At 37.2% G+C, this 11,405-nt stretch overlaps 1 protein-coding gene across 1 annotated transcript; it reads right to left on the reverse strand.

The window, feature by feature from the left end:
- Window positions 1-10,015: 10,015 nt before the first annotated feature.
- LOC134475217 (small ribosomal subunit protein eS6-like) lies at window positions 10,016-10,823 on the reverse strand. The gene is given in 2 exon segments (XM_063244818.1): window positions 10,016-10,444; window positions 10,446-10,823. Coding segments are annotated over 2 exon segments (750 nt in total). The 5' UTR covers window positions 10,788-10,823; the 3' UTR covers window positions 10,016-10,036.
- Between the last annotated feature and the right edge of the window lie 582 nt (window positions 10,824-11,405).

The raw sequence follows: 11,405 nt of genomic DNA on the forward strand, positions 1-11,405 counted from the left end.
TAGGTGATTCTTTGTATCTCTCCCTGTCACCTACCTTCTCAGTTTGTTAAGGACAGAAATTTACTGTTTAGCCCAGCACAGTACATTTGGACTATGGTGATGTTAATGATCCTGTACAACCTCTGTGTTATCATACAAGAGAGGAAAATGGAACATGGCATATATGGCATCCTGTCTAAAGTAGTATTGTTAGCAATTATGATAGTTTCAAGTTCAGATTAGCTACTGACAAACTGTGGAATCTATTTTCCTGGTACTTTTAACCACAGGAGCAAATGCTAAAGTTCTGTAACAAAATCCAACATATACCATGTACATGTATGCATGATTTTTTCTCTTAGTGAAGTGATTTCTTCTGTTGTAGAGAGAGGTGCTTAAGGCAGATAGGGGACAAGACAAAGTGATGAATGAGGTGAAATATAGTATAATCAGTGCTGAAAGTCAAAGGCTGGCCACCCAGGTTTTGGGAAACTGAAAGAATGAAAGAGAAAGTGAAAGGGAAGTGAATTGCATCAGAAAGGGAAGAGACAATGTTTACTCACATGAAAATATAATAAATTCAAGAGGTAGTTGAAAAAAAGAGAATCAGTAGAACAAAACAAAAAAGAAACATAAGAAATCTAAACAGTGAAAAAAAATGAGAAAAGAAAAAGTAAGGATAAAAGAACAGAATAAAGGAGGTAAAAAAAAAAAACCCAACAAAAACAAAAAGAACCCAAATAACCCCAGAAATAATCATAAAATACAAAACTAATTGAGACAAAACCAAACCAGACAGGAACAGAATAGCCTCAGATAATGCACGGAGAATAAAGTAGTAAAATTCTTCTAGTATTCACAGTCCTGTGGTAGTGTCCAAGATAGATCCCAGAAATGTGCTATGTACTCCAACCAAGTTTGCTGTAGGACCTGTGCTAGGTATGAAGTTGATCTTGCCTCTGGATGCGGGGATTGGGGCAGGTTTTTTGTTGGGAATTCTCCAGGGCCCTTTGATACAAAATGGTGACCTTTCCCTGTTTTTATTCTGTGTATTCTATGTGTAGAAGCTCAATGCCAATTCATGTAACTTACCATTTGGTGGCTCTTCAGACTTTTTCATGCTGCTGTTCTCACCTGGACCTCCAAGTGTACCTGTGCCAGGGCCTCGTCTCATGGATCACACCTATGTGCCCCTTCCAGGGACTGGCCTGGTATCACTGATTGCTCTGTCTGCTGTAGGCCTGTGTGCCCCTGCACTGGAATCCACCTGGCCTGGTATCGCTGAGTTGTTCCACCTGCCACAGGTGTTCACCTGTGCCCAGATCTGCCTGGCCTGGTCTTGCTGATCGTTCTCTATATTTTTATTTTTTGAGATAAGGTTTCACTATGTAGTTCAAAATGGCTTTGAATTCACTATGTAGCCCAGACTGACTTCGAGCCACAGTGATCCTCCTGTCTCAGCTTCCTGAGTGCTGGGGTTACAGGCATGTACCACCACACCTGACTTTCCCATTTAATATAATATTGGCAGTAGGTTTGTCATAAATGGCTTTTATCAAATTGAGATAAGGTCCTTCTACACCTATTTTCTTTAGGATTTTCATTATGAATGGATGCTAGATTTGTCAAAGCTGTTTCTGTATCTATTGAGATGGTCATATAATTTTTGTTCTTGCTTCTGTTTATGTGATGTATTATATTTATTGATTTTCATATGTTGAACCATTCTTGCATCCCTGGGTTGAAGCCTACTTGGACATGAAATATGATCTTTTTAACAATTTTGTTGGATTTTGTTTGCCATATCTTGTTAAATGTTTTTTGCTTCTGTGTTCATTAGTATATTGGCCTGTATCTATGTTGTTGTTTTGTTATTGTTTTGCTTGATCCTTGTATGGTTTTTGCATGGGGGTAATGTTAGCTTCTAGGAATGGTTTGAGAGTACTGATTCCTCTTGGATTTCATTAAAGAGAATAAGGAATATTTGTGTTAGGAGCTTTTGCTTCTGTCTCAGAATTCAACCCCCTCTGTTTATTTGGGAGAAAAGGCTGCTGTAGACTTGGCTCAGTTTCAGTTCTCGAATAACTTCACCTCCACTCAAGATACAACAATATTCAATAATAAACTATTTAAATGCCCATAAAGCTTAACTATTATATTCTTAAATATAAAAAATGATGAACTGGAGAATAAGAAAAATAAACTTCAAAACATTAATCAGTGGAAGATGAGAGGAGTAAAGTGAGACAGGATGTTCTATTGAGGAGTAACATAAAAAGAAAGAAAATATCAGAGAGGAAAAATAAAGGAAAAAATAAAAATAATAAGGGAAAAAGTGAAAAGGAAAAAAGAAAAAAAAGAGAACTTCCCCACCAAACCTCCAAGAACCAATAAAGAAGGAAGAAGAAAGAGAAAAAAACTGAGTCAATTAAAAAATTCCCTACGTTTTTTAATGAATAGTTTCTTTCCAAGATCTTCAGTCTTAGAATCCAGAAAGTTACACTTTTTTGTCTAGCTTTATGATTGGTATGTGTTTGTGAGGTGTCCTTTCTGCTCCAGGGCCCCTCTCTCCATACATCCCAGACTTTTACAACTTTCTGAGTGGAGGTATGTGTGTTTTTGCTCCGTTGATAGAAAAGGCAATCAGCCTTGGTCTCTGTGGATACATGCCATGGGGCAGGGTTTAAGCAGACCATTGGATCTAATGCCAATACTTTTGGATCCAGCTTCCTCTGAAAGCCACACTCACGGAATCTTGTTTCTTACTACAGAAGGCAGAGACTGTGCCCTTCCTGATCTGACCTTAAACTTCTCAGAGGATCTATGTCTAGCTTGTACCTGCTCTGCAGTTGTTTATTGTGGCTATCTCTCACCCAGTCACTGTGGGAGGATAACACTGGAAACCCATAGGTGGAGTTATTCTGTGGCTCAGTCTTAACACCTTTTCAAACAAAATGGAACTTGATTAAACATTGTGTGGCAATACGCAGGTGCCATACTGGATTGTTAATTCAATTCTAGACTGACATGAAGAAGTTACTTTCAAAATAAAACCTCATGCTGTTTTTGTAGTTTGCCATAGCCAGGGGCTATTCTTGGGGCACGTGCTGGTGGTCTGGTCTGTTATTTCTCCCTAGACTTGACAACTCTCCAGGGCTTACCTTTTTTCCGATGGCATTGACCTTGCTCATGATCAGGTTGGTTGATTGATTGACACTTCTGCTGCCTAGTGCTGAACAACAACAACAACAAAAAATAGAGTGGCTTGGAGTTAGTGGGTGGCCACAGTCAGAGTATGAAATCCACAGATGTGAAGTTTGCTGGCTGATGAATGCCAAGCAGGGGCATTTTCATTCATGTACACAGAGCATAGAGGTAGATTCCTCTATCTGCATGGAGTGCAGTGGCTGTCAATTTTAAATAATTGAAAAATTTCCAGTTATTTATTATCATAAATTTCTAGTTTAATATTTTGTTGCAGTGAGAGAGCTACTGTAAATAAGTTTTGATCCTTTTACATTTTTAAGACTGGCCTGATGACTTAGCATATGATCTATTTTAGTAAATGTTCATGTGCACTTCAAAAGAATGTGTAGTTGTTTGTATAACACTTAGATTTCATTTAGCTTGAGTTGATAAGGTTGTTCAGAATGCTATGGAATTACTAATATTTCACTCATTTATTGATGAGAGAAGGCTGTTTCTCCTTTTAGCTTTTTCAGCTTTTGCTTCATAAAATTGAAGTTCTCTGTGTTATATATACACATTTAGGATTATTATATGTTACTTAGTAATTAATCTTTTTATTGTTATAAAATGTCCTCTTTTTAACTTTTAACAATATATACTTGTGATACACAATAATTACTTTCATCTTGGGGAATTGGTACATACACATATGTGGAAACACCCTTGCCATGAAGTTTAATTTGTCTGATTTTATTACAGACATTCTAGCTTTTTAAAATGGTTACTGCTATCATAGGATATGATTTTCCTTCTCCCCCTTCCCTTCCCTTCCCTTCCCTTCCCTTCCCTTCCCTTCTTTTTTTCCTCCCTCCTTCCCTCCCTCCCTCCCTCCCTCCCTCTCTCTTTTCCTTCCTTCCTTCCTTCCTTCCTTCCTTCCACTTCTTTCTTTCCTTCTCTCTCCCTCCCCCACTGTGGCTGGACTGGTCTCATATATGTTAAGTACATACTCCATTATTAAGCTATAACTTAAGCTTCCCATTTTTTTACTTTTAAAAGTTTTATGTTTTTATAAGGGTGTTTCTTTGACAGAATGTAGTTGGATCCTTATTTGATTTTGCTCAACCACATCTTCTTTTTAATTGGTGTGAACATTCCTTTAAATTTAGTCTAATAGGTTCTGCAGCCATTTCAGGACCTAGACCCAGGAAGCACTGCATCAGCAGAGGGACTGAGCACTGGAGGCCTCTGGGATGGTGTGGGATTGGATGTCTCAAGAAGCATTATAAAAGAATTGTATGTGAGGTGATTTCCAGGGCATGGGGGAAGCTTTGGAACATCGCTCTCAGCTGGTAAGACCCCACCTAGCACCCTAAATAACTGGAGGACACATGGGAGGTCCTGGTGGGCCTAACTGGGCCACCCCCAGAGACCTCCATTTTGCCCCATGAGCCAGAAGTGCATGAGGTGATTCCTGGGCATGGGGGAAACTTTGGAAAATTGCTCCCAGCTGGCAAGACCCTCCCAGTGTTCCAAATCACCGGAGGACACACAGAAGGTCCTAACTAGACTGTGCCCAGTGAACTCCAAGTGGCTAGCAGTTGCCTGCATTCTGCCTCGGGAGCTGAAAGTACACAAGGTGATTCCCAGAGCATGGGGAAGCTTGGAACATCACTCAAAATGTAGAAATACAGGAAAATGACAAAAAAAAAGGAGCAAAATGCAATCTCAGACCTCTAGCCTATCCCAAGCAAGCCTAGGAGACATGGACATAGAAGAAAATGTATGCCATACTTCTGAAATTCCTGAAATGATAACAATTGAAGTAAAGAAACAATTCTGGGAAGCTATAAAAGAAGCTATAACTTAAGCTTCCCATTCTCTCTCCCAATCAGAGATAATCTCCCAGGTAAAAGAAGAAATGATAAATATAATTAAAGAAATATTGAACACATCGAAAGAAGACATAGTTAAAAAATTAGAGAAACAGTGCAAAAAGATGGAAACCCTTAATGAACGATATAAGAAACAAACAGAATTCATGAAGCATATTCAAAGAAATATATAAGAAATCAAAAATTCCCATTGAAAGTTGGCAAAACTGCCTTAACAAAAGTGGAGATAGAATTTCAGACCTCAAAGACAAGATTGCAACTAGTGAACAGGAAAGAAAAGATCTTTTAAAAATAACAAAGAATCAGTTAATAACAATTCAACAGCTGCAAGACGATGCAACGAAAAATAATGTAAGATTGATAGGGATAAACAAAAAAGGAGATGACAACACAAATGATATCAACAGGCTATTTACAGAAGTTATAGCTAAAGATTTCCCAAACATGAGAATGGAAACTTACATACAAATCAGTAAAACATATAGAACTCCAAATAGCCATAACCAAGATAAAACTACACCCAGACATATAATAATCAACATTGCAGAAATCCAGCATAAGGACAGAATATTAAAAGCTGTTAGAGAGAAGAAATAGATCACCTATAAAGGAAAGCCTATCAGAATCACAGCAGACTTCTCAACACAAACAATGAAGTCAAGAAGGGCATGGAGTGAAGTATTTCAGATCCTAAAGGAAAACGACTTCCAACCCAGAATGGTGTACCCTGAAAAACTGTTCTTCAAAATGGATGGAGAAATAAGATACTTCCATGACATAAAGAACTTCATGACCACCAAACCAACCCTACAAAGAATAGTGAAAGACATTCTAGATAGACACAGGAAAAAACCACTAAGCAAGGTAGACAATTAAACAGAGTGGAAAGGTAAAGAAGTAACATCAGAAAGATAACATGTCAAAAATAATCCAGTATATATCAGTTATAACCATTAATATAAATGGCCTCAATTCACCAATTAAAAGAAACAGACTGGCAGAGTGGATCAAGAAATAACACACAACCATATGCTGTATACAGGAAACCCATCTAACCCAAAAGGAAACTCATAGACTGAAAATCAAAGGATGGAAAATAACACTTCATGCAACAGGAACCCCACCAAAAGCAGGGATAGCTATTCTGTTTTCAGACAATGTGAACTTCAAACGAAGAAAGATTCAAAGAGATAAAGAAGGTCACTACCTACTAGTTAGGGGAAAATTTCAAGAGGAAGAAGTAACAATCTTAAGTACATATGCACCAAATTCAGGAGCATCCAGCTATACAAAGCAGATATTAACAGAAATGAAAAATCAAATAATCAATAACATAATTATAACAGGAGACCTTAACATGCCATTGACAAAAAAGGGATAGATCAACCTGACAAAATCAGCAAAGAAATAACAGAACTGAATCACAACCTGTGAACAAATGAAGTTGGTGGATGCATATAGAGTGCTCCACCCAACAACATCAGAATATACATTCTTCTCAGCAGAACATGGGACATTCTCTAAATTAGACCATATCTAGCCCACAGAACATGTAAAGGAATGTAAATGTAAAGGAATTGAAATTATCCCATGCATGTTATCAGATCATAGCATCACTAAACTAGAACTTAATGACAAAAGAAACTGCAAAAAAACCAAAAACACATGGAAATTGAATAATACACCCCAGAGCAATCAGTGAGTCATGGAGGAAATGAAGAAATTAAGTAGTATCTACAAGCAAGCAAAAATACAAATACGACTTAGTGGAATCTGTGGGATGCAATGAAAGTAGTCCTCAGAGGAAAATTTATTGCCTTGAATTCCTATATCAGGAAAACCGAACAAACACAAATAATTAACCTGATGCTACATCTCAAACATCTAGAAAAAGAAGAGCAAGTCAAGCCCAAAGCCAAAATAAGAGGGGAAATTATAAAGATCAGAGCAGAAATCAATGCAATAGAGACTAAGAAAATAACACAAAGAATCAATGAATCAAAGAATTGATTCTTTGAAAGAATAAATAAAATTGATAAGCCCCTAGCCAGCCTTATTTAAAAAGGAAAGAAAAACCTCAAATTCATGCAATAAGGAATGAGAGGGGTGAAATCACTACAGAGCCTGTGGAAATACAGAAGATCATCAATACCTATTTCGAAAACCTCTACTTATAGGTTTGATAACACAGAATAAATGGACAGATTTCTAGAAACATATGAATTACCAAAGCTGGGTCAAGAAGATTACAACTGCCAAATAACTCAATTTATATTAATGAAATAGAAAATATAATTAAATGCTTACCAACAAAGAAAAGCCCATGTCTAGATGGATTCACTGCAGAATTCTATGAGAAATACAAAGAAAACTGAATTCTGACACTCCTCAAACTCTTCAGTGAAATCAAAAGGGAAGCAATTCTCCCTAACTCATTCTTGGAAGCAAATATTACTCTAGTACCAAAACCTGACAAGGACTCAACCAAAAAAGACAACTACAGGCCTATCTCCCTAATGAACATAGATGCAAAAATTCTCAATAAAATATTGGCAAACAGAATGCAGCAAATCATCAACAAGATTATACCATGACCAAGTGGAATTCATCCCAGGAATTCAGGGATGGTTCGACTTATATAAATCAATAAATGATATCTACCATATCAACAGAGTAAAAGATAAGAATCACACTATAGATGTGATTTCTATAGATGCAGAAAAAGCTTTTGATAAGGTCCAACATTCATTTATGATAAGAACCTTACAAAAAATTGTAATAGATGGACTTTACCTCAATATGATAAAAGCCATCTTATGAGAAACCAACAGCCAGCATCATATTGAATGGCCAAAAACTGAAAGCCTTTATCCTAAAATCAGGCACAAGACAAGGATGTCCATTATCACCAGTCCTATTCAATATAGTGCTGGAAATACTAGCCAGAGCAATTAGACAAGAGAGAGAAATAAAAGGAATAACGATAAGAAAAGAAGTTTAACTATCATTATTTGCAGATGACCTGAAGATCAATGGAATAGATTAGAAGATACAACTATAGCTACAAACACACTCAGCCACCTTATCTTTGATAAAGGGGCCAAACACATTCACTAGAAGAAAGATAGTCTCTTTAATAAATGGTGCTGGAAAAATTGGTTCTCCATATGATGAAAACTAAAACTAGACCCATGGCTATCACCATGTAAAGTCGCAATGGATCAAAGATCTAAATATTAAAACAGAAACACTAAATCTGTTGGAAGACAAAGAAGGTATAAATCTTGAAGACATAGTAAAGACATGGTAAAGAATTCTTGAAGAAAAATCAAACTGTATGGAAAATACTTTACAGAATCAATAACTGGGATCATATCTTATCAAAGAATTTTTGCTTGTTAAAAGAAATCTCCAGCATAGTGAAAAGAAAGCCCACAAATTGGTAAAAAATCTTAGTGAACTGCCCCTCAGACAAAAGACTTCTGTTTAGAACATATAAACAATATAAAAACAATCAAAAACATATAAAAAAAATCGGGCCACTGGAATTCAAAGAGCCATCAAAACTGGGCATCTGAGATGAATACACAGTTTTCAGATGAAGAAATACAAATGGCAAATAAATACATGAAAAAATGTTCAATATCATCTTAGTCATTAGAGAAATGAAAATGGAAACCACACTGAGATTTCATCTCACTCCAGAAAGGATGGCCAGGATAAAGAAAGCTACCAACAACAAATGCTGGAGAGGCTGCGGGGAAAAAGGAACTCTCCTGCACTGTTGGTGGGAGTGAAGACTCATGCAACCACTGTGGAGGTCAGTCTGGAGATTCCTCACAAAGCAGGGATTGGAAGTCCCATTTGACCCAGCTATTCCACTTCTGGGCACATTCCCAGAAGAACTGAAAACATCATACCACAGTGATATATGTGCACCCATGTTTATAGCAGCACAATTTGTAATAGCCAGATCTTGGAAACAACCCGTGTCCATCAACTGAGGAATGGATAAAAAAGATGTAGTATTTTTATACAATGGAGCACTATTCAACTATAAAGAATGATAACATTGAGATATTTATAAATAAATGAATGCAACTTGAGACCATACTCATTAGTGAAATAAATCAAACTCACATGTGTCAATAGCGTATAGTCTCCCTAGTGTGAGAAATGGTAAGTGTACCTAAGATACAAAAACCTTAATAAATACAATGAAAGGATAAGAATCTGCTCTATGGGGAAAATAATATCTCAGGGAAAATGAGGAGAAAGAAAAAGGAAGAGAAAAGAAAAACTATCTAAAATTATGTAAACACACTTAAGATAGCTAAGATGATTGTGCTACAAATTCTGTCAGTTCTTGGAACAAAACAGTTAACATTCATAGGATTGGAACAATTGCGTATATCATTGTATGGTGTTCTGAGGAACTCTTGAAGATCATTATGTAAAATAACAACCCTAGTTATGCTCCTACCACCTTGTTTTGAAGCCCTATATTGTCAGTGTTTTGGGCTCTTTGTTATTGTTATTTATTTGTCTTTTTTGTTTCATGTTTTTCTAGGAATTTGTTTTGTTTAGTTTAGTTTGATTTTTCCCTCTAATACAGAAAAGATAGGTATACATGTAGAGACTCACACATGTGTAGAGCTTCTCCTAAACAGTTTATGAGAATCAATTATATAATGCATGATGAAATGAACAGCTACTTAAAGAAAAAGAGACACTGGTACCCAGTGCTGATTCCATAGCTTCCTGCTGTGAAATCCAGCAATACTATTATTCTTTGTTCAGAGTGATTTTAGCCTGCTTTCTTTTGTTTAATTTCAACATATGTGAAGGTATGGACAGCTATTTTGAAGAGAACAAGGACACTATGGCAGCCATTGTTGATTCCTTATTGTCTGTTTTTTTTTTTTTTTTTTTTTTTTTTTGGAGGTCCCATCGAGTTTATTTGTTACTTAAGCATTTTATTTCTGACTGGACTCAGACTTAGAAGTAGAAGCTCTCAGAGAGGAAAGCCTACGTCTCTTGGCGATTTGTTCCTGGCGTTTTTCTTTAGCTTCCTTCATTCTCTTGGCAAGAAGCTTAGCATATTCTGCAGCCTCCTCTTTGTTTTTCTTAGTACGCTGCTTCTTCAGAGCAATACGGCGGCGCTTGTGTTGGAGGACACGCGGAGTAACAAGACGCTGAATCTTAGGGGCTTTAGTCCTGGGTTTCTTACCTTCTTTGTTTAAGGGCTTCCTGACAACATACTGGCGAACATCATCTTCTTTAGAGAGATTGAAAAGTTTGCGGATTCTGCTTGCTCTCTTGGGCCCCAGGCGCCGAGGCACAGTAGTATCAGTCAATCCAGGAATATCTTTCTCTCCTTTTTTTTACAATAACCAAGTTGAGAACGCTCAGATTGGCATCCACAATGCAACCTCGGACAGATTTACGCTTTCTCTCTCCGGTTCTCCTTGGTCTATAACAGGAATGCCCCTTGCTCAGTAGCAAGCGAACTCGGCCATGAGTCAAGACGCCCTGCTTCATAGGGAAACCTTGCTTGTCGTTCCCACCACTGATCCGGACCACATAACCCTTCCACTCTTCACCTAGAGAGTCAGCAGCAACTTCTGTGGCCATACGCTTCTCATAGAACGTACGAAGTTTACGTTCATCATCCACCTCAATGAGTTTCTGGCAGCCAGTGGCGGGGAAGGAGATGTTCAGCTTCATCTTGAAGCAACTGAACGCCCTCTAGGCGCCACGAAAAAGAGCTATTGTCTGGTTTTGAAGACCTAAAATGTCTTCATCATCCTGTTCTGATCAGTTCAATACTATTTTGTTTTGTATGAATTCATTGTGTGTGAGGATCTGGACAACTAATTAAAAGAAAACAAGAGACATTATGGTGGCCAGTGAAGATCTCCTGTTGCCTTGCTTTAAAATCTGTGTCTCTTACATTGTTTTCTTCTGATTGGCTTTGTTCTATTTTGTTATGTTTAGTTTTACTCTCTTTAAAATAAAATTTAAAAAAAGAAAGCCATGGCACTTTTGTACAGTTGAAAACTACTTAGCTATAAAGAAAGAAAACCTTAAATCTCCTGTAGGCAAATGGATATAACTTGAGATAATGCTGAGGGGTAAAAAAGTTCAGAATTACTTAGGTAAATAGCGGGTTGCTTCCCTAATATAAAAACCAAAGCAGTTTAGTGGGATCCAAAATGCACAGTACATCCTGTGAAAGTGAAAGGGGAGGAATTGTCTAAAAAGAGAAGGCAAGGGCCATTGTTAATCTACTATCATGATTTGAAACCCACAGTGTTTTCACTGTTCTGTTTAGTTTGGTTATAT

The sequence above is a fragment of the Cavia porcellus genome, unplaced genomic scaffold, assembly GCF_034190915.1.
Source record: "Cavia porcellus strain 051 isolate PalLab524CR breed Dunkin Hartley unplaced genomic scaffold, mCavPor4.1 scaffold_2, whole genome shotgun sequence".
Lineage (NCBI taxonomy): Eukaryota > Metazoa > Chordata > Mammalia > Rodentia > Caviidae > Cavia > Cavia porcellus.